This window comes from Lissotriton helveticus, chromosome 5_1 (assembly GCF_964261635.1).
Source record: "Lissotriton helveticus chromosome 5_1, aLisHel1.1, whole genome shotgun sequence".
NCBI classification, from domain to species: Eukaryota; Metazoa; Chordata; class Amphibia; order Caudata; family Salamandridae; genus Lissotriton; species Lissotriton helveticus.
Window position 1 is genome coordinate 359,848,908 of NC_136065.1, and position 23,737 is coordinate 359,872,644.

The 23,737-nt window shown below is 47.4% G+C and overlaps 1 protein-coding gene across 1 annotated transcript in view; it reads right to left on the bottom strand.

Moving 5' to 3' along the window:
• Positions 1–23,737, bottom strand: part of LOC144754551 (uncharacterized) — a 484,785-nt gene that overhangs the window by 254,677 nt on the left and 206,371 nt on the right. Inside the window, exons 4-6 of the mRNA XM_078642483.1 lie at positions 23,148–23,270; positions 21,196–21,318; positions 17,127–17,264 (exon numbers count right to left, since the gene is read on the bottom strand). Coding sequence (XP_078498609.1) covers positions 17,127–17,264; positions 21,196–21,318; positions 23,148–23,270 — 384 coding nt within the window. The remainder of the gene's footprint in view (positions 1–17,126; positions 17,265–21,195; positions 21,319–23,147; positions 23,271–23,737) is intronic.

Consider the following 23,737-nt stretch of genomic DNA (forward strand, 5'->3'; position numbering starts at 1 on the left):
TAGTCTTTGCAGATAACGAAAAATCGTGTAAAAAAAAAAGAAAAGGAATCGAGCAAAATCAGTAGGCCACTAACAGGATCTCTTTTTTACCTCGCTAAAATAGAAACATTAGGAACAACCCCTCATGACAAATACAAAACTAGTGAAATGAACTGAACTCCACACAATGATGGCTGCAAAACAGCTCGGCTCCGCCACCCACCCCGCCCAAAATAACGATAAAGAGCGGCTGCCATGATTGGTTGCGGAATGGCCACGACGGAGCTACGAAATGGTACTGCTCTCATGCTAACCCCAGCTTCAGTCTGAAACATCCAGAAACACTGTAGACTACCAATTCGATCAGTTCCGGTAGCGCCCCAATGTAACCCGGTAGAGAAGAACTAGCCCTCCCCTCTTTGACTAATGGTTCTTGTTGCCTGTCCCTTCTGTTGTCATTTAACAGAACTATTTAGCCTGCTGAAAGGGGTTGTGTTCCGACCGCTGGTTGGTGGAGACATTTTGACTATATTCTGGACCTGCGTTGTCGCGTAATGCGTCATATGACGCGCCGCGTTAGCGCATCCGGAAGTCATCCGGGGCGCGCAACGCGTAACGTAAGCATAACAAGTCATGTGACTTGTTAATAAAACTTTTCATTGGTTCATTTTACTTTTCTTATTCTAATGATGAAAGGCTTGGTCATATGACCTAAAAATTACGCTTTTTATTACTTCCGAACATTATTTTTTCTTAAATATATGTTATAATGTTCCAGGCTAATGTACTTTCCCGGAAAATTTACAACTGTCCTGCAAGTAAAATATATTCTTTTTTCGAGAAAAAGAGCGTTTCTTCGTCCCATGACGGAGCCGTTGAGCAAAAGAGGGTCGACCTGCTGTCTTAGTCGCCGATACGCCTGAATATGAGATTCTTATCGATCACTTTATGTTGCAGGAATAGAAAACACAACAGCCCTTGACCATTTATCTTTACTGCGTTCCTTCGTATTATACCTTTTACCCTTCATGTAATTGGTCTGCTTTATTTCACTTGCCTTTTAATGATTCTAAAACAGTGACTATTATTAAAAACTTTACCAATGTATATACTACTACCATGTTTTCTTTTAAAAACCTTTATTGTGAAAATTTCATTATACAAATACGAGCCTATAACCACGTGGGCCGGCCACGGAGCAAACTGTAATCGTATATGATGAGTAGACATTTACACTGTAGAGGAACGTAACGGGCGGGCCATTAGGTTGCAAGAACTAAGGTGTCTAACAGTTACGGAATCGGTGGACGTACATTTTATAATTAAAATACGACAGGGCCAGTTACAATAAAATTATCTAGATATACATTTGCGGGCAAGTACCATGGGTGACGTTAATTCGAACTTTCAATAGTACAGTAATCAATAACACATCAGAACTTAATATCAATAGGGATGTCGAAATATTCAATCAATTCTCGTCCCCGCCCGCCATGTGCTTCAAAACTGCATACGTATCTCGTGATTTCAAGGTTCTGCAACCAGTACACAACAAGGAGTTACGAGTCCCATTTATTCCGGCGCCATTTTGGGCGAGGACGGGCAGGTCCAGGATATAGTCAAAATGTCTCTACCAACCATCGACTATGATGATGTTCATATGCTGTATTTATTAGAGTAACACTCATCTGTCCACATGAAATTAATTTGCCACAATCTAAACATGTCATTTTAATCTTTCCAAAGTTCTTCTAAATATTTGGGACCGTTTCCCTTCCCTCTGATGCTGTCAGTGCCACTTCTTTGATGAATGTACTAGCAGGTCAGGGGTTCTCCTCCAAATCTCTCTTTTATGCAGCACTATAATTAATTGGTGCCACCTCTCCATATGACGATGCATGGTATAGTTACCATAACTATATTTTTTTTCGGTTCCTCTGGAGAGTTCATCGTGGCAGATGAAGCGTGTAACGTACCGGGCATTTACCTTTTTTTGCATGTACAGGAAAGGAAAAAAAAATCGAGCGTCCGAGTTCTAAGGTGTCCCAGGGCCATTTTAGTGGACCAGGCCCAAATCCAAAGAACAGGCCGCCATTTTGAGAGTCCTGTTGCAGCCGCCTGTCGCTGTAGCATCAAGAGCAGCCGAAACTCAGCTGAATGGCAACTGAAACGGTAAAGGGGCGCCCCACTACAGCAGACGAGCCTCCACCTAGGAAGGCCCGTTCACGCCGCCTCCCCCCCCCCCCTTCGGGCACCCCACGCCGTTATTCGGAGCAGTATTGTAGGATGGCCACACCAGTGCAACAACTTGCTAGACATCACCTCGGTGGTAACCGAATCTCAACACCTTGTGGTGTCTTCTATTCAGAAAACATTGTTATGCTGCCTTCGACCTATTCGCCGCAAGTGCGCACACAACTCAACTGCATAGCTTGCTAGACACCACCTCGGTGCCATCCGGATCTTGGAATCTCAGCGCCTCTTGGTGTCTTCTCTTCAGAAAATATTGTTGCGCTGCCTTTGGCCCCATTCGCACATCGGTCCGCTACTGACGCCATCTCACAGGCTAATGGGGCGCCCCACGCCGACTTTCAGCATTGTAGGATGACCACACCAGTACAGCAACTTGCTAGACATCACCTCGGTGCCATCCGGATCTCGGCGCCCCACTGCAGATGAAGTGCCTCTCAACTATGAAACCACCACGGTGACATCCGGATCTTGGCGCGTTGTGCTGCCTTCGGCCTATTCGCACATCGGTCCGCTACTGACGCCATCTCACAGGCTAATGGGGCGCCCCACGCCGACTTTCAGCATTGTAGGATGACCACACCAGTACAGCAACTTGCTAGACATCACCTCGGTGCCATCCGGATCTCGGCGCCCCACTGCAGATGAAGTGCCTCTCAACTATGAAACCACCACGGTGACATCCGGATCTTGGCGCGTTGTGCTGCCTTCGGCCTATTCGCACATCGGTCCGCTACTGACGCCATCTCACAGGCTAATGGGGCGCCCCACGCCGACTTTCAGCATTGTAGGATGACCACACCAGTACAGCAACTTGCTAGACATCACCTCGGTGCCATCCGGATCTTGGCATCTCAACGCCTAGTGGTATCTTCCATACAGAAAATATTGTTGCGCTGCCTTTGACCCCATTCGCACATCGGTCCGCAACTTAGACATCACCTCGGTGCCATCCGGATCTTGGCATCTCAGCGCCTTGTGGTGTCAGTCAGAAAATATTGTTGCGCTGCCTTTGGCCCCATTCGCACATCAGTCCGCTACTGACACCATCTCACAGGCCAACAGGGCGCCCCACGCCGACTTTTACCATTGTAGGATGGCCACACCAGTGCCACAACTTGCTAGACACCACCTCGGTGCCATCCGGATCTTGGCATCTCAGCGCCTTGTGGTGTCTTCTATTCCGAAAATATTGTTGCGCTGCCTTTGGCCCCATTCGCACATCGGTCCGCTACTGCCGCCATCTCACAGGCCAACGGGGCGCCCCACGCCGACTTTCAACATTGTAGGATGGCCACACCAGTGCGGCAACTTACTAGACACCACCTCGGTGCCATCCGGATCTTGGCGCGTTGTGCTGCCTTCGGCCTATTCGCATATCGGTCCGCTACTGACGCAAACTCACAGGCCAACGGGGCGCCCCACGCCGACTTTCAGCATTGTAGGATGGCCACACCAGTGCTGCAACTTGCTGGACACCACCTCGGTGCCATCCGGATCTTGGCGCGTTGTATTGCCTTCGGCCTATTCGCACATCGGTCCGCTACTGACGCCGCCTCACGTGCCAACGTATTTTCTCCGCATTTTATACCCTATGCCGCATAACAGGTCATGTGACTTGTTTATAAAACTTTTCATTGGTTCATTTTACTTTTGGTTTCCTAATGATGGAAGGCTTGATCATATGACCTAAAAACAACACTTTTCATTGGATGAAAACTTTTTTTTTTCCCAAACGATGAAAGCCCCACCTTGTTTCTGGATGTTTCAGACTGAAGCTGGCTTCAGCATGAGAGCACCACCATCTCGTAGCTCCGTCGTGGTCATTCCGCGAGCAATCATGGCAACCGCTCCCCACCAGAAGCCTACAGGAGTCGGGGGCCCCCAAAACTTTTGATAAATCCTCAAGGCGGAGGGGACGCTTTCGAGAATGGGGTCCAAGACCTAGCAGACAAGCGTCCGATTTCCAAGGTGTCCCAGGGCCATTTCAGTGGACCAGGCCCAAAAAGAAAAGAGCCTGCCGCCATTTTGAGAGTCCTGTGACAGCCGCCTATCGCTGCACCGCAAGAGTGGGCGCAACTCAGCTGAATTGCGGCTTTTGACACAGTGGACCAAAAACAGACGGAATGGCAACTGAAACGGTAAAGGGGCGCCCCACTACAACAGATGACACTCCACCTGGAGAGGCCCGTTCACGCCGCCTCCCCCGGGGCGCCCCACGCCGTTATTCGGAGCAGCATTGTAGGATACCAAAACCAGTGCGGCAACTTACTGGACATCACCTTGGTGCCATCGTTCTGCTGCCTTGGAACTATTCGCACAACAGTTTGCTACTGATGACCCACCCCCCGCGACGCCCCACGCCAGAAATCTGGACGTTGTGCTGCGTTGGGACTATTCGCACAGCCGACCGCTACTTCGTTGTTTTTCCCTAAAAATGTTTATATGTTATTACTGTTTTTGTTTTCTTGTATATATTTATAAGTTATTAAAGTTTTCTAATCTTACTACTTTGTTGGAGTGCTATATATTTTTAATGTGACACATAATTGTAAAACCTTTGATGTACAAAGAGTCATCCCTGGAATCTTCCGCTTCAGGCTCGGTCCCCTCCCCAATCACAATACAGGATGGTTTTCAGATAATAGGAACGCGTCTGCTGTGACGGATCTCATCGAGTGTGGGCCTTGATCTACTATAACTCCTTTGAAGAGGGGTGATTCTTTACACCTGGGGCCATAAACTACATCTGCAGGGCTAGCTGATACCCTAGGACCGGCCTGGACAATCGGACACAGAGGAAAAGGAGTGTCAGAGGGTGCGGTAGTGAATAGGGCGAAAGGGAGGTGTCGGGCGGGCACAGGGTGTGATTCTCAGGGAAGAGCAGCGCAGATGGGGGGTGGTTTATTACCCATGCATAAGACAGAGAGCGGGGGTGACCACTGCCTGGGGGAGATGCTTGCGAGGGTGGGGAGCCATGCTAAGGATCGACAGCGTGCAGAGAGTGGGTCTGGTCAAGGCATCTAAAATGGCTGCCGTGCACGACAAAAGTGTGGCATTTGAAAAAAGGCAAGATGGCGCAGACAATCTTTTCAACACTTCCTGATTTCCTTCGAATCGAACGTTAACAGACGTTGGGGCATATTACCAAAGTTAAGGGATATTTAACCCTAACGATGCTTAGCAACGATTTTTTTACCGCTAAGCATCGTCAGAAATTATCGCAGATAAACCTTGCTATTATCAAGGTTTATCGCAAATACGATAAAAAACGACCGCAATGCATTAATATCGCTGAAAACTCAGCGATATTCATGCATTATCGAGCTAATGCTCTTAGCCATGTTATCCACCTCCCATTGGATAACATGCCTTAGAACTGCTCAGGGCAGGTGCTAGCTTTTGGAGATATTCGCGCTTATCGCGAATATTTCCAAAAGTTGATAATAGGAGATAGCGATGTTAGCGACTGTTTCCAGTCGCTAACATCTTGGCATGCCCACTTTGCATGTCATTAGTGATAAATATCACTCACATGCAAAGTGGGGCCCAAGATGGTCGCTATCTCCTACTAGCCGTCGCTAACTGGTGTTAGCAACAGCTAGGTAATACAGATATAATTTTATCTCCGCGAAGCGGAGCGCTGTTACAGATATATATCTTTTTTTGAACGTTAATTTCTCAAAATCCACTGGAGCACATATATTGAGACCTAGCAAAGGCACATCGGACTACCAGTCCCTACAATTTTGCCAAGTTTCGTGCAAATCCATTTAGCCGTTCGATTATTATTATTTATTTATTTTTGCCTCGCGGGGCCCTTTTAAAACCTCCACATCAAACCTAAGAGGTCAAGGAGGATCTACTATGCCCCCTTATGGTCATTTGCCCCTTCGCTTTGGCCTCCTCTTGTCTCTCGATCCTACCGAGAGACAAGATGGCGGCCGCTACGGACTGTTTGGAATGTTTACAGACGCCGGAGAACCAATCAGCTTCGCAAACCTCCGTTACGCGAAGCGGAGCGCTGTTACAGATATATATCTTTTTTTGAACGTTAATTTCTCAAAATCCACTGGAGCACATATATTGAGACCTAGCAAAGGCACATCGGGCTACCAGTCCCTAATATTTTACCAAGTTTCGTGCAAATCCATTCAGCCGTTCGATTATTATTATTATTTATTTTTTTTGCACCGCGAGCCCTTTTAAAACCTCCACATCAAACCTAGGGGGTCAGCGAGGATCTACTATACCCCCTTATGGTCATTTGCCCCTTCGCTTTGGCCTCCTCTTGTCTCTCGATCCTACCGAGAGACAAGATGGCGGCCGCTACGGACTGTTTGGAATGTTCACAGACGCCAGAGAACCAATCAGCTTCGCTTCACAAAGCTCCGTTGCGCGAAAAGTCCGCGAACCGGAGCGCTGCCCGGTCCGCTGTTACAGATATATATCTTTTTTTGAACGTTAGTTTCTCAAAATCCACTGTAGCACATATATTGAGACCTGCAAAAGGCACATCGGGCTACCAGTCCCTACAATTTTGCCAAGTTTCGTGCAAATCCATTCAGCCGTTCGGGCTAAAAGTGAGGCCAATCGCCCTATGGAAAACTCAATGTTAAAAACACGTTTTGGGACCCCCCTTTTTTCTCGATCCCCCCTGGACGAACCCCCCCCCAATTTTCAGGGGCTGCTCAGAAACAAAATGTGCCATTTTCCTGAAAATTTCAGCCAATTCCGTCCACAAACGCCAAAGTTATTAGACATAGAATTTTCAAAAATCCCATAGAGAAAAAATCCTAACTATATATACCTACTGGCGACCGCCAGTAGGTAATATATATATATATATCCATGGTGCCATAACATACTAGAAACAAACAGGAGGGTACCCGTAAACCCAGTTGAGGCCTGGGTAGGTATTATGTATAGCAAACAACACTGTCTCAACAGGTATTATTAGAAGGCACTTTCACTTTCAAGGAAGCATGCACATGAGAGTAAACATCCTCCACAAAATAAGCACCTTCAGACTGAACACAAGATAACCAACAGCAAGAGATGGAGGACATTTGCCAGTAAGATGCCACCTAATTTCTCAGGGAAAATAAATACTGTGGATCCAACTCTTTCTCAATTGCAGAAGTTTCTTCTGTGCACAACATCCTCCTGCAGTATTAGCCTAAACTTCGAGTAAAGCAGGCTACAGCCAGTTCTACATGCTCCAGACCACTGCCAGCTTGACACAAGCACCTCAATGACAGTGGTCGACTGTAGTGGCATCACCCATTGGCAAGAAGGGCATAGGGCAGCTCCACGACATTTGCAGTCATGGTCGGACAAGAATGATGCTGCAAGGCAGTGGTTCCCTCCAAAGAGGTATGCACATCTGTGATGATTCTCTGTGTGCAGTGCATACTGTCATGGGGCCTCATTCACAAAGGTAAACTTACACTTTTGTGTAAGTTTACTACTTTTCGGTATTCACAAGGGTCAAGGTATACCGAAAAGTAGTAAAGTTAGACTTTTGGTCTATGTTTACCTTTTTGAATACCGAAAAGTAGTAAACGTACACAAAAGTTTACCTTTGTGAATCAGGCCCATGGTGTGTTCCCACTTGAACCAGTAGAAGTTGTGGGCAATCACAGCATGTACTGTAGGGGTCCTCTCGCAGGTGCAGGAACGCCCAATAAAGTTAGTGCCTGTGGGTCTTCATAAGACTGGATTCCTTCCCAGACCAATGTTGTCCAATAGGGTTGCTGGTTAGATTGTGGTTTACTGGACTCGTTTGCATGTGCTCTTCAACAGCGTCCACTTCCTTCCACTGACCTTTGCCTACCTCCCGAATTTGCCTTTGACGTCACCTTTGAATCAAGACTACATATGCCAGCTAATGGCTACCTGTACGTGGAGTAATACGTAAATGAGAACCCATACAATGTGTGGTATGTGGTTTCCGAGATTCCCACCATAGGGTAAAAGCTCGAGTGTTAGAACTGTGATGCCATGTCAGAGAGTGATAAAGGCCTTAGATTCATCAGAATGTTGGCACTTGTATGCGTCGTAAGGGTTTCGAAGTAGATATTACACATTGGCTACCTTCTGGATCTACCTGCACCCAACCCATTATAGACGATGTGCTAAAATCCTTTCGGCTAGATCTCCAGTTTTTCTTCGAAGGTCTGCACCATTTATTATTTTGCACTTCAGTCTGAGCAGATTGCTTCTGGGTCTTCTTTACAGCTCTTATCTATCTAATCACACACCAACCCTATCAGATTATGTACCTTGTAGGCAGGGCCGGACTGAGAACGCAAACCAGCCCTGGCAATTAAGTCGTACCAGCAGGGGGGGCCAAGGGGGGGTTCGGGGTAGAGGGTAGAGGGGGGGTTCTGGTGGGAAACCATGCTGCAAAACCGGCCTGCAGTAACAAAACTGGCCACATTGCTCCAAAACCAAACCCCACCCACCGGGAAACGCCCAGTGCCAGATACAGCCCTGCTTGTACGTTTTTTTTAGTAGCCCTTTACTACTTTGTGTTTCTGCAGCTGCTGCCAATGTCCAACGTTCTATTCAGCATCCCCCCTACCCAAAGTCATCCCTTGTCCCTTGTATTCTTACTAATCAGCCCTCATACTGCGCTTCCAGGTAAGTAGGAAACCAATAGCGGTTGCGGACAGTCAACTAGAAGTGATGCAATGTTCTGAACCCTGACTACTCCAAGACCCAATTTATAGAAGTTATCTGTATAACTAAATATGCAAAATAAAGTAGGTGAACTGCTTAAAACATAACAACAAACACATGTGAGCTGTAATGTAAAGAGGATGCTTCCAAATTCAAAACAACACATCTGGCCCTCCACTCTTGCTAACACAGGCCTCGCGCTCACTGGCAAGGACATAAACCAGCAACACCCCAAAATGTGCAGAACGCCAGGTAAACAAATGTTTGTTGACGCTGGCCTGGGATACAGATATGTCTCCCCCTTCCTGCTTCTCGACCCCTACCAACAGCCCCCACAAAAGATATTTTTCATTCTCCCGGAAATACCAGCGGGGTGATTGGATCAGATGGACCACATATGGGAAATGGCTTCTTAACCACATTCCTGCAGCAGACCTGTGTATTATTCCAAAGTATGCAAGTGATTATTAGGCAGAAAAAAAGGAGCCAGGACCCTGAGCAGCCGAAAGGCAGGACGCCAACACTCAAGCGAATGAGGAAAAGCCTCTGCGCTTGGAACTGCCATCAGTTTCAGATTAGAAGCACTAACAAACCAAGAAAAAACATATAAACAGCAGAGCATTTGAGTAGCGGTCGAAGCCTGTATCCCAAGATATTCATGCAAACACACCCAATGGCCAGGTACCCCATCACCCGAAGGGTTACCAAAAGGCAGCTGGTAAGAAACCTTAGTTGACGAATCCCTCAATGTGTATGATCAGTCAGTCACAAGTTCAAATCTGCGCAGAGTCTTCTAAGCATAATTTCTTTTGAACTCAGTAAAATGGGCATTGCTTAATTGAAATGCCACGCATCAGGGGTTAGAGTAACGCTAATGGGTTCCTACTACCGCTTTCCCGCATTGGTGTAACCTGTCCCGCAATTGACAGTACCAGGCAGTGTTCTCGAATAATGTAAGTATCTGCTATAATTACTTGCAAAGGCCCTCGCTGTGAAACGAGGCTCTCCCAAGGAAGATGAATTGTGCGATTCTACTACCGCTCTGAACTTGTGCCTGTGGGAGCAGTTCGAAAGGTCAGGCAGTTGACTCTAGTACCGGCCTCAGGATATGTGTGGTGGCATATAGACCCAGCCCCACCTGTTTTCTGAAGAGTCAACAGGGTTGTGTCTAACTGTGGCACCCTGCAGCATGGCTGTGGAATAAACAAATTGTGACCTGAGAGCCGGTTATAGCTGGTGTCTAGGGGGGTAGGGGGGGGCGCAAATAATATATTTTAAAATAGACCTCTACTTTGGCAGGAACTGGAACCGGATGTGTCAACTCCATTGGCCAATCCTGGCACTGCTTTCACCAGCATGAGAGCAGCACTAGGATTGGTGGGAGCAGCCTCACTTGGTGCTTCACGGTGCTATGGAGGCTTTGGCTTGCTCTAACCCAGAGCTGTTTAAAATGCGCATGTGCGGCTGGCCGTCACAAGACAGCCAGCCAAAAAGTTATGCACCCTTTAAACAGTGCACAACCAGCCCACCCTCTTCCCTGCTGAGTGACATGTGCTGTCACTCGGCAGCGGCCCCACCCTGTCCCGATGCTCTGTTTGAGACGGGGCTTGATAAATGAAATGGTAATAATTTTCCATTTTATTTTTCATCTCTGCGGCTTTGCAGAGTTTGTAAGTAGGGCGATGCTCCTCTGCTCCAACGGTGCCTGGTGAAAGCAGAGCACCTGAGTATGCGCTTTAAAGTGATCTCTAAATACCACAGACTGGACCACGGTGCTGAGAGCTCCCCTGACAGGGCTCAAGTCGGGGTACCACACGGGTGGACGGCGTCCCCCCACTTATTTTACCAAGAGCTCGATTACTGGAGTAAATGGAGCCACACATTCACTCTTTGGCTTCTCTAGGGCGTGATCGGAGCTCATTCAGAACGCTGCTCACCCGCTGGCTTCTCTGATGCAATCGCATCTAAGGGGTGAGCAAGGGGAGGCAATGAGTCTGATGGTGCAAGCCACCTTTTGTAACGTCACTTCCTGTCGTGACGTCAGCGTCCCCCCACTTCTTTTTTAGGTCTCGCGTGGCGTCGGTTGCGCACATGCGCACTCGAGCTCGCGAGATTTAATGACTTTAGTGTACTTCACTAGCGAGGGTTAAGCCCCGCCCCTCTTCTCCATTGGCTGGCCTCCTAAACGGTGGCCAGCCATTGGGGAAGAGGTCCTAGTGACGTTCTTCTTTTGATCTAAGCCCCGTCCTTTTCAGATTGGGGGGCGTGTTTTTTTACTTTCTTTCTAGGCTGTAAACAACAGTCAAAAACACGCGCCCCAGTCTGAAAAGGACGGGGCTTAGATAGAAAGAAGAACCATTTGTCTCTAAGCCCCGTCCTTTTCAGACTGGGGGGTGTGTTTTTGACTGTTGTTTACATCCTAGAAAGAAAGTCAAAAACACGCCCCCCAGTCTGAAAAGGACGGGGCTTAGAGACAAATGCCGAGGGCTTGTTGTTTTTTTGCTGTCTTCCCCAGACCGCCATTTTCACACACAGGGCATTTTCAAACATCGGGGGCTCATGATGTTACACCTAAGTGAACTAGATACTGGCCTCTGAGTGCCGAGTTGTAGTCTGGGGCAGTAGCCGATATCGTGACTTTGTGAGAAGGCGAGCAAGGGAATCCCCGCGCGGCTCTTTTGTTGCCGGGTTAAGCGCGCGGCCGCCTCTGCCCGCTCCGAGCCATGCATCTGGAATGCAGGCGCTGGATGCTGGGGGCCGCCACGCTGCTTGTCATCATTCTCATTTTCACAGACATTGCAGACATCTCGGAGATTAAAGAGGAAGTTGGAAAAGTTCCCACCAAAGTAGGGACACAAGCAGACGGCTGGCCCGGGGTGCTCACACTTCTGGGATAACCTCCAGGGACTCCCCCGCAGCGCTGCAGGTCCGATCACTCCCTCTGATACGGCACAGCGAGCGATACACTCGGGAGCCGCCGGGCCTCACAAGGTCGACCGGTGCACTCCCGCTACAGGTATGGCAGATTCCGAGGGTTAGAGGGCGTGCTCACATGGAGCCTGTCCGCGAGTGGCAGGGCGGCGTCGCTGGGTGCCCTCTCCTTCTACAACATGAGCACCAGTGGCGCCGATCGCCTGAGCCGGGGCAAGTCTGCGCGTTGCGGGCTGACCCTGTCCGTGGGCTTTGCATCCTTCACTTTCACGAGCGCAATCCCTGTGCAGTTCCTGTGACCAGGAGCTTCTTTCTCCTCGTCTGCTGATCTGATCGGTCTCTGACCTTTTATACACACAAGAGGCATGTGAACTCGCATAGAAGCACCCCCGTTTGGCCCCGCACAGAAATGGTAGATATGGGGAGAAGGCACACCTGCCCAGCCTCGACAAAGCTCACAATTGTTTTTGGGCTGATGAATGCGTTACTGAATTTGAGCATCAACTCGGGCACCTGCTTCATTTATATCTGTAAGTGCTTCCTGTTGAGGTTTAATTTTTGTGACAGGAGCATCGTGCCAGAATGAACTCTGCCCTTCATATTTATCCAAGAAGACGCCATTGTTTTGTGCGATACCTCTACTCAACTAGAGTACTTTCTACTGGCTAATCAGTAAGTGCTACCTCGTTGGGTAAATGTATAGTGCTTTTCTTACACTACAGCTGCGTAAAGTGCCAGAAGAGTTGTCTCCAGTGACCATGTGTGTATTACTGCCATCGTGCCAAAGGGCGCAGGGGTCCCTTGAGTAAACTGGCTATGGAAAAAAAAAAAAACGCCCGCGAGCGAATTCACGAATTTTCGGCAATTTCAAGAGATTCGGGGATCGTGAAATTGCCGAAAATCCGCAAATTTCGCAAGCGGAACGGATTTTTGGCCCATGCTTAATTTTGATACCAAACACATTGAGAGCTGCTTTTGGACTGGAAACACGCGTGCGCCCTACCATTTTGGGACCGACTCCTGTTGTCACCACATCCACCACCACATCTACCACGACCACGTCCACCACATCCACCACACCACCACATCCACCACCACCACGTCCACCACCACCACCACCACAACCGCCACCACAACCAAATCCACCACCACATCCACAACCACATCCACCACGACCACCACCACATCCACCACCACCACCACATCCACCGCATCCACCACCATATCCACCACATCCACCACCACCTCATCCACCACATCCACCACCACATTCACCACCACATCCACCACCACCACAACACCCACCACCACCACATCCACCACATCCTCCACCACCACATCCACCACCACCACCACCACCACCACCACTACCACCACCACCACATCCACCACCACCACATGCACCACATCCACCACCACAACATCCACCACCACATCCACCACCACCACATCCACCACCGCCACATCTAACACCACCGCCACATCCACCACCACCGCCACATCCACCACATCCACCACCACCACCACATCCACCACCACCACCACACCCACCACATCCACATCCACCACCACATCCACCACCACCACATCCACCACCACATCCACCACCAACACATCCACTACCACATCCAACACATCTACCACCACCACCACACCCACAACCACCACATCCAACACATCCTCCACCACCACATCCACCACCACCACCACCACCACATCCACCACCACCCCATCCACCACCACAACATCCACCACATCCACCACCACATCCACCACCACCACATCCACCACCACCACATCCACCATCACCGCCACATCCACCACCACATCCACCACCATCACATCCAACACCACCCACCACATCCAACACCACCACATCCACCAGATCCACCACCACCACATCCACCACAGCTATGTGTGTGTGTAGCTCTGTGTGTGCTGCTCTGTGTGCGTGTGTTTGGGTGCAAATGCAATAGGTCTCGCATTTGCGAGAGATTAAGCTATTGGCATTGTAAATGACAATGCCATTTATCTGTTTTCAAAACCAACACATAAATAAAAAATGTGTCATTTACAATGCCAATAGCTCTAACTCTAGCGAGACCGTTGCATTGTAAATGCTTGTTAGGACTTGTGCCCTGTTTCCAGATGATTGTTTGCCAATAGGTGAGTGTCTAGGAACATGAGGGTCAGATAAATGTACTCTGTGCAGCGAGGAAGGACGGCTATGTAAGTAAAGGAGGAGAAAGCGGACATGATGAAACAAAGGAGGGAGGACCAGTCCTGCACACATAGACAGATGTTCAGCAATCAGAGACTCCCCCAGCCGACACCACAATGGTGACGGACCATCACACAAATGAGGTGACATTACTGTTGCCGGTCATTATCATAAAGTACACAGAATAGTGATCAAATATGATTGGATGGAAGCCTTCCAGAGTTTTAAACATTTAGACTGTGGTTCGCAGACCCGCTGCCCAGTGTAAGAGGCTGGAGAGGGTTTAGTCGAGAACAGGTCATACAAAGGTACCATGGCTCTTAGAATATCTCATGTACATTCAGGAGGCACTGGTTTTTCTGCTTTTTGCAGTTCCTTTTCTGGCTGCAAAGGAGCACTGGCTGTGAGCATGGTATCTTAAACACACTGGAAGTATGTTGTGCCCCGCCTCAGTAGTCCTGACCTCGCTGATACTCGCACAGCAATGGGCTTTATTCCTTTTTGAAGGTAACATATCAAAAGTCATTGTAGTAAACATTGTAGTTTGCCAACGCTGTTGTTAAGCAACAGCGCTCCCAGGACATGCTGATAACTCCATTGTCAACAAAGGAGCGCCAGTGTTAGGGATATCAGCTGTAATTCCAGACACTTTGATGAAGTTTGAGGGGTCATGTCATAAGGTGATTGTTCAACGGTTTGAGCTTCTGCTGTGGAGAGATGCCAGCATTCAAGATGTCCTAAATTCAAATCACTGCAAGCCATTTTCTGCCTTCATCCCACCGAGGTCAATACCATAAGTACTGTTGATAATGTGTTGTGAAGCACTGTCAATAGACAAGTCATTATTTTTTAAATAGGGGCAGTTAGTTAGTGACCTTCCATTTCAGGGATTTTTCAGCAGTTTCAAGATTGTTTTAGAGCTTCTCATTATTCTCTCTCTATGCTTGGTTTTAATCGTGAGAAAGTGTCACTCAAGTGTCACACATATGGCAGTTGAATGTCACTCCTAAGTACATTGAAACCATGGAAATGTCACACATAAGCAATTTATAACTTGGCAGCTATGGGTAGTGGTGCCACCTAGTTAGCTCCACGAGGCAGGTCTCTTCACTCTTTTATATTTTAGGTTGATGCTATATCAGAGAAGCACCGAATGATAATTTTGAAACTTGTGCTTCCATCCTCAGCTCATTGGCCCTTCCCGGTCGCAAATCTCTGTGAATTTTTGTGATTTCATGCAGATTGCCTCTAACAACAACCGATCAGGTTGCAAATTTGGGGAGTCAAAAAGTAAGCAAAATTGTTTTTGGTCAAAGATTTTTTTTTCTGGTGGTGGACTGGCTTATAGGGAATGGAATGTGTTTTTCTACTGCCATTTAGTCGTCAGTAGGCAGTTCTGTTTTAGTGGGAGTTTCAATAAATCTATTAGGCGTCTAACTAAATTTCTCTCATTGGTGGAGCTGCACTGCAAGGCCCAGCTTAAATAAACGGTTTTTAGCACTTTGTACATAATATTATCACCGGATGCTTAAATGATGGTTGATGAAGGATTGATAATGTCTTTTATATTTTCTAGGACCAATAAGCTGTTGTATTATTAATGATATTGTATTGATGTTTAATATACATTATACAATAACATCTTAGCTACCTACCTACTGGCACTGAGGCTCAGACAGAGTGAGCCAAATATCAGTCTATCTGACAACTTGAAAGGCATACCCACACCCTGTTCACATTTTAGAGACGATGGCCAGTTGGGAAAACTCCCACGTTTCCAACAGAACTAGCCATCCATGAAGTTGTTGCATATGCACACCCACGCTTTTGAAATACACCCACTGCGCTATTCAATACAGTAGCAGCTGGCGTTGTGGAAGAGTGGCGGGCAGAGTCAGGAGAGGGAGAGAAGGGTTCACGGGACAACAAAATACTAAGAGGCAGATTTACAAGGCACTTGCGCCACGTTTACGCCGCCGTTGCGTCACGCAACGGCAGCGTAAACGTGGCGCATCCCTGCGACCCATTTACAACGTGACGCATCTAGGCAGATGCGTCACTTTGTAAAGCCCTGCACCACATGTGCGCGTTCCGGCGCAGGATGGGCGTTCCGGGGCAGGTGCGCCTCGCAAAAGTGCGTGCGTGAAATCTACAAGATTTCACGCAGGCACTTGTGCGACGCTGCTACGTCAATTCCTTACGCCTGCTTGAAGCAGGGGTAAGGACTGACCCAGCACGCTAAGTATAGGGCAAACCCGAGCATTGCTGAAGACGCGACTCCAGTGATGCGCCGCCCTTACATCACAAGATGCGTCACGCATCTGCCTACCCTTGCGCCATGGTGCGCCACATTGTAAATGCGGCGCATCCGCCGTGACGCAGGGGTAATTTTGCGCGAAGCATTTGTTCTGGCGCATCCCTGCTGATTTGCAGAGATGCGCCAGAACTCATAAATATGCCCCCAAAATAAATGAGAAAAAAACTTACCTGCAGCTGGCCGCGTCACACTCTTCAGCTCCTCTCCTCACATGGCACAGGTTCCCAGACTCCACTGCAGCCAGTCCTAATGCTGCTCTCATGCTGCTGGTGGCAGCCTGAAAGCAGTGTCAGCGTTTGCCTGAGCACCGCGAATTTGCACTCCCAGTGAGACTGGAAGCTTGTGCCTGCTGCCTCCAACCCAACAACGCAGCTCGGGTTTTCAAAAGCTTCAGCACACATGACGGTTTGCCGGCCTGAGACGGTCGGCCAAACTGTCCTGCGCACTGATCACAGTGCAATACCACTCCTCCGGCTCCTGTCATCCCCATGGCCCCGCCTCCAAAGACTCGCCAGGAAAGGAAAAGTAAAACAATAATAAAATGTTTATTATTTTTTTATTTTTCCTTTCTTACCATATCGAAGCAGCTGGCGGGGAGGGGGGGTGCGATGCCACTGATTAAACAACATCTGGGTAGCAAAAGCAATATACAAAAACCTATAACTATGTTTTGTCCATAAGACATTTCCTGAAAGCATGGAGCAAGGCAACGCGGTTTCCTTTATGTGGTGATCCTTCACCCACCTATGCAGGTCTTCTGGTCCTCGTCCAGCTGGTACCCAGAGTTGCAGGAGCAGCGGGGACCTGAGCTGGTGTGGAGACACTGGTGAGAACAGCCACCGTTGTTGGATTCACAGCTGTTGACAATCTCCATCTCGATCCCTGCAAGAGGAGACACAGGTACACATTAAGTAGGTGTTCCAGAGCTTCCCCTTGTCCCTTTCACTATGGCATCAGGGACAGAATAGGAGACTGAAAGAGCTATTTGTTTTTTCAAAACACTTAAATATCAAAATCAACAGCTTTATCCTTAGCGATTTTATTTATTGACACTGTTTTGTGAAGCAGTATGCCACATTTCTCCCGCGCCGGAGTGTAGAAGGACCTCGCCCTTGCCACCGTTCCACGCATCCACTGAACGACCTCCCACCTCACCGCCAAGACATGGAACACCCTTCCCATCCACCTGTGACAGATCCAGGACCTGCTGACCTTCAGCAGACTTCTCAAGACCTGGCTGTTCGAGCAGTAGCAGCACCTCCCCCTTAGAGCCTTGAGAACCTCACGGGTGAGTAGAGAGCTTTACAAATGACTGATTGATTGATTGAAGGAAGATTACAAAGATTACAGAACTATACATTCAACAATAAGAAGTCATCAGGTCATGTTTTTTTAAATCTGACTTGACAATGCAGTTTTCGGGAACCACTCTGTTACCAGTAGATTAGTTACCACTTAGGATGTAATCAAAAGAGAACAGTTTCATGAAAGACCTTTCACAAATCCAAAATACAGGCCTTTGGCTATGACACAGGGGTATCTATGTTGGAGCATAGCTGCCTAAAGTGTGCCGGCGCAGCGTCCGTGGCAGCTCCTCCGTTTGAGCGGAAGAGCATCGCCAGAGCATGCCCCCAGAGATGAAAATTAAATGGCAATGAAGTTAATTCATTACCATTTTATTTTTCATCACTTCGTCCTGAATGGAGCGTCAGGACGAGGGTGGGCTGCTGCTGACTGGCTGCAGCAGAGAAAGAGAAGAGCACTTTCAGTTTAAAGTGCGTATGTCTTGCGATGGCCAGCCCACACATGCGCACCTTAAACCTCTCTAACCCAGCTGTCTTAAGACAGCTGGTTTGGAGAAAGCAAAAACCTCCAGGGCTCTTCTTTGCGCTGATAGAGGCCATTCCCACCAATCCCGGCGCTGCTCTCATGCTGGTGAGAGTGGCGTCAGGTTAGGCTTGGGAGTTTCGAGCCTGCCTGCCTCGAGGAGATAAGACCATCGAGGAGTATGTCGCGCTCACAGGTAAGCTCTTTTAATTTAATGTTTCTTTTTAATTTCTCACCCACTACACCACCCTCAGGACATGCCAGCCGCCACTCGGAGAGATCAGAACAATGTCATAATCTTACTAGGCATGGCGCTGTTCTACTCCTTCCCGTTCATACAACACAGCGTAGCATCTTTACTTACTGCCCTGCATTGCATGACTTCAATGTGAATCTGGGCCTATGTGTGGCACGGCCCAGGGGACTTCCAGAGCAGCCATCTTTCCCAGAAATGGAACGTTGGGCGGCCATGAACGCTTCACTTGGATCCACTGTTTCTGAACTGCCACAGTCCTGTACATCGGTGCACTTGTTATCGCCTAATTAGTAGCACTACAGAGAATGCTGTTTAAAGAATGCTTCAATGACTTGGAACCCGATGTGGCAGATCTTCCAGTAACCATCAAGTCAAGATGTCATGGTCAGTGCTTGCAATAATCCCTTGGAACACAACAGCAGCGTATCTTCCAGATAGCAAAACAAATGTGCTGAGGGAGAGACATATCTCTGTTGGCTCTTGCCCAGCAGTAAACTGTCAATCTTAATGGTCTGTTAATCAAGAACAGCAAATCAAGAACAGCAAATCAAGAACAGCCAGCCCTTAAACAAAGGTCTGCTTGGTCCTGTAAAAAAACAAGTATTCACAAAGCCAATAGCGCTTGCCTAAGAGAGAGCTATTGGCTTTGCCAATGACTTTTAGCCATGTTGATGAGCAGCCCCGCAGCATGGCTGAGAGTTAGAAATAAAAGAGCTATGGCGCGGCCAGCGCTGTCCCACTCATAGTTCTTCATTTTTTCTTATGGCGGGTGGGCAACACGGCAACGGGAGCGATTGTGGGAGTATACGGGCAACATAAACAATGACTGGCAAAGGGGTGAGAGGGAAGAAGCAATGGGGACAATGAAAGAGTGGGAGGAAAGAAGTAACACAGACAAAGGTGGGGGTGGAAGGGGAAGAAGCAAGTCAGACAACAGAGAGTAGGAGGGGGGAAAATGTAAAGGCAAGCATGGTAAAGGTATATGTGTGGTAAAGACTAGGCCTGGGCGATGCACTACGTGAAGCAGAGTTTTCTGCACTCCGCCACCTCCGCGGAGCACGGAGTGCAGAAATGGAGTGGAGTTTCACCGCCCAGGCCTAGTCTTTACCACGCATATGCCTTTACCATGCTTGCCTTTACATCGAAAATGTAAGTATATAACAGGTAAGGGAAACCTGTTAGACGGACAGACAGACAGACAGACAGATGGACGGACGGACGGCGGACGAACGGGTGGGCGGGTGGACAGGTGGATAGATAGATAGATAGATAGATAGATAGATAGATAGATAGACAGATAGATAGACAGATAGATAGACAGATAGATAGACAGACAGACAGACAGACAGACAGACAGACAGACAGACAGACAGACAGACAGACAGACAGACAGACAGACAGATAGACAGATAGACAGATAGATAGATAGATAGATAGATAGATAGATAGATAGATAGATAGATAGATAGATAGATAGATAGATAGATAGATAGATAGATAGATAGATAGATAGATAGATAGATAGATAGATAAGGAATTAGGGTAAGGGTGTTTTTAGGGTTTAGGGGTGAGTAAGGGTATTGTGTGGTTAGGATATTTTTAGGATTTAGGGTTGGGTATATTAGGTGGAAACCACTGCTGCTGATGGGCCACAAGCTGATCGACTCTATAAAAGCCCCGTACCATCTGAACAAGAGCCATCCATAAGGATTATACCAATTTCCCTGTACGTTAGTTACTATCTGAGGTGGCTAGGGGAGCATAAATCAAAGAGCTGGTATGCGTCCCAAATGATGACCAGTGGCTGGAATGAATTCAAGCCTTCTCTTTAACACTTTTTTTGAATTCCCCAATCCCCATGTTCAAAGTCTGAAATGGAGATAAGAGAATTGTGTTTTCGCTTCGAATAGGAAAGGGGACATCACTGTCTATTCTGAAGCTAGTGCATAGAACAGCAAGCACGTCCTACTGCATCGTCTTGACCAGGAATAACTTTGACGCAATGTTTGTCTCACCTTAGGGCGATATGAATGCGGGGAGCCTTACAGGAAGGGCTCAGTCACTTAGGAACATGACAGATTTAACATGGCCTTCACTGCGCTGGGTGGAATACATAAGATGCAATCAGTCTTGACAACTATGTCTATGCAAAGATATGTGTGATGCAATTGCTGCAGATCCCATGACCCTAAAAGCTGCTTACATTGGAACCAAAATATTTTCCAGATCTGGCTAGTTGTTAAAATCCAAGAACCAGACCTTTAGGTAGACGAGCGAAGCGTTTATTTTTCTTTATGGAGCAGACTTTAAATCTATCCAATCTCTGAGTTAAAAAGTATCTGGCAATGTCAGCTCAGAACAAGAAACAGACTTCCTCTCCCAGGGTTCGCATTGTTAAAACTACAGTATATTTCTACATAAAGAATTTTACAATATTAGACATGACCTTAATGCATTTATGAAACTAAACTGAGGTGAGCTTAGCTGTGACTTCATCATTCACCAGCCCTCACCGGCCCACACCGGCGTAGTAGGAATAAAAGGAGATTGAATGTCAGGCCACTGCCTCTGAATGGTCTGTAGGACGTGTACAGGATCAGTTCCCTGACATACAACTGACTCTACCACTACCCTACCGGCCTTTCGAAAAGTATCTTGTACTAGTCAGTCCACCACTGCGCGTATCGACCTCCATCTTTCCCACCACTGCCCATCTGGCGCGATACTCACTGTAGCATTGCTTGCCGTCAGACCCTAGTTCATAGCCAGGGTTACAGGCACACTGAAAGGAGCCTCTGGTGTTAAGACAGCTGTGCGAACACATGGCCAAGCCAATCGTGCATTCATTGATATCTGAAAAAAGAAGAAACAGTGTTAATGACCAAATTAAACATGTCTGGAGTATGTTGGTTCCTGGTGCCAAGGGGGCTGAGAGAGAGAGATGGACTTCTGCCAGTCTGACCTTATGCCAACTTGAGAACAAAATTCCTCTATAATTCTTCCGGAGCCTTTCCAGCCCTTCCAACTCATTTAGCTTAGCCCTTGAATGGCATACTTACCAAGGCTGCCAACCACTGGCATAGAGGAGGGGCACTGAAAAGGGATTCATGTGCTGCACATTATGGTATTGTACTGCATTGTATTGTATTTATATATTGCTTACTACCCCTGACGAGGCGTCAAAGTGCTTTTTCGGCGAGTATCACGCTACTCCGGAACCAATAAAGGATTAGTGGTGAATTAGTATAGTGAAATATGAAAGTAATTTGAGTGGTGGATATGTTAGTCAGATAATTAGGTTGAGAAGGATAGTGGAGGGATAGAAGAGGGAATAAGGTTTGCATTTATACAGTGCTTGCTACTCCATTATGATCAGTGGGCTACAGACTAGTGAGCCAACTCAAGGACTTGGTGGCTCTGCGGTGGAATGGAATGACTGGACTAGCCCAAGAGATCCCTTGACTACCTGGAGACACTTGTAATCCATAATTTAAATAACAAACATATCACCTCTCAAGGTTTCAAGGCGTTGGGGCCTGTCGGGAAGAATAAGTGAGGTGTTGCCCAGAGTCACATGATGCTGAGCTGAGCTGCTGCTGGGGAACGAATCGTGAGCCTTCCGCTCCAGAGTCAGACGCTCTGGCCACTGCGCTACACCTCTCACTTCAATCTCTCCCTTCTTTGTTCCATGAATGATTGCCCTCTAATCTGATGCAGTACTTCATTCTTAAGAGACCAGCTGTGTACTTGGCATAGCAGTGGGATTTGCTCTTGGGGCCGGGAATATTTTTACTTTTAGAATGTAACATATCCCGTGATTCTGTGTACCTTACTTACAAAAATTATTCCGGAGGAATCATACAAGCGAAATAATCTAAAACCTTGGAATATAGTCCCTCAGGAACTCAGGCACCAAGATCTGAAAACCACCGAAAATCTTCCTACTGGCACATTTGGGGGACTCTTCTGTCTTGGTCTAAAAAGTATTTTCAGCAAATAGAGCTGATTAATTGTGCAAGCACTACACAGGGGCACTTAAGCAAGGAGTCAATGTCACAGCAATGCACACACATATTGCCGTCGCGATCCACCTTTCTTGAAAAAGTAAGTGCACAACAACCGTGGAAATATATTCCCAGTGGCTCCATTTCTTTTTTCAGAATCAAACATTTAGAAATACTGATAAGAGTAACTAAAGTAAATATAGGATAATACATACTGAATTGTTTAAAAAAGAAATACCGGCTCTAACAATTTGAACATTCCTGGCTCCTAACCTTTTCCATGCCTGAGCCTCCATGGAGGTCAATTCATAAATAGTTTATGAAGCAAAAGCAGAATTTGCTGTCAAGCAAGAACAACAATCAGAAGAAGCAATGTTTTTTTCATTTGAGACTTATCAGTCTTATTTAAAGAGGGCTAGTTTTTTTATTTACTTTCTGGTTTGAAGTTTATTTTCAATAGATCATCTTATTTAAGGCGTATCTGACTGGATGAATCTCTAAAAGGCAAGAGGAGGCATTGTATTATAATACTTCCCCATCCAGCCCTTAGGTCTAACCTTTCCCATACCACAGAGTGCTTACCTCTCAAGAAATGGGTCGAATATGGAATAAAGACTAATGTCAGACTTACCCAAATTAATGAGCCCTATAAATGTGGAAGCAGTAGTGTTGCATTACCTTCACAGGACTTGCCATCCGACGTCAACCTGTATCCCGGATGGCACACACAGTGGACTACCCCACGATCATTGTGACATTCGTGCATGCAGCCACCGTTGCGATCAGCACATGGGTCCTTCACTGCGGGCACAAAGAAAGCCAACCTATTGGTAATATTCTCATTGTAGATCAAGCGCACAAACATATTATTTATTTATTTATTCAGTACGAATTGCACTTCCTGAACCAACTAAGGGGCTGATTACAATGTTCGGTCGGATTCCCATTGACTCATATGGGGAAATGTGGGTGTGCGGAAAACCATGCACCCTGTTGCAGGCACCCCATGATGTCTGCCATACAGTGCAGGGTTTTACAGAAGGTCCCCAACCGGAGACCGCAGGATGAAGGGGGCCCTGCTAGGGCCCCAAAAGTCACTTTACAACAATCTTTTCATGTCGGACAGGCAGACTCAGAAATGCTGTTGAAAACCGACATCGTAATCGCTCTGTAGGAAACGTAAAGCTGTATGATGGGGGTCCGACCGACACAGATTCTCCTGGAGCCAGTCGGAACCGATTCAGAAAGACCGTGCGGTTTACAAACCG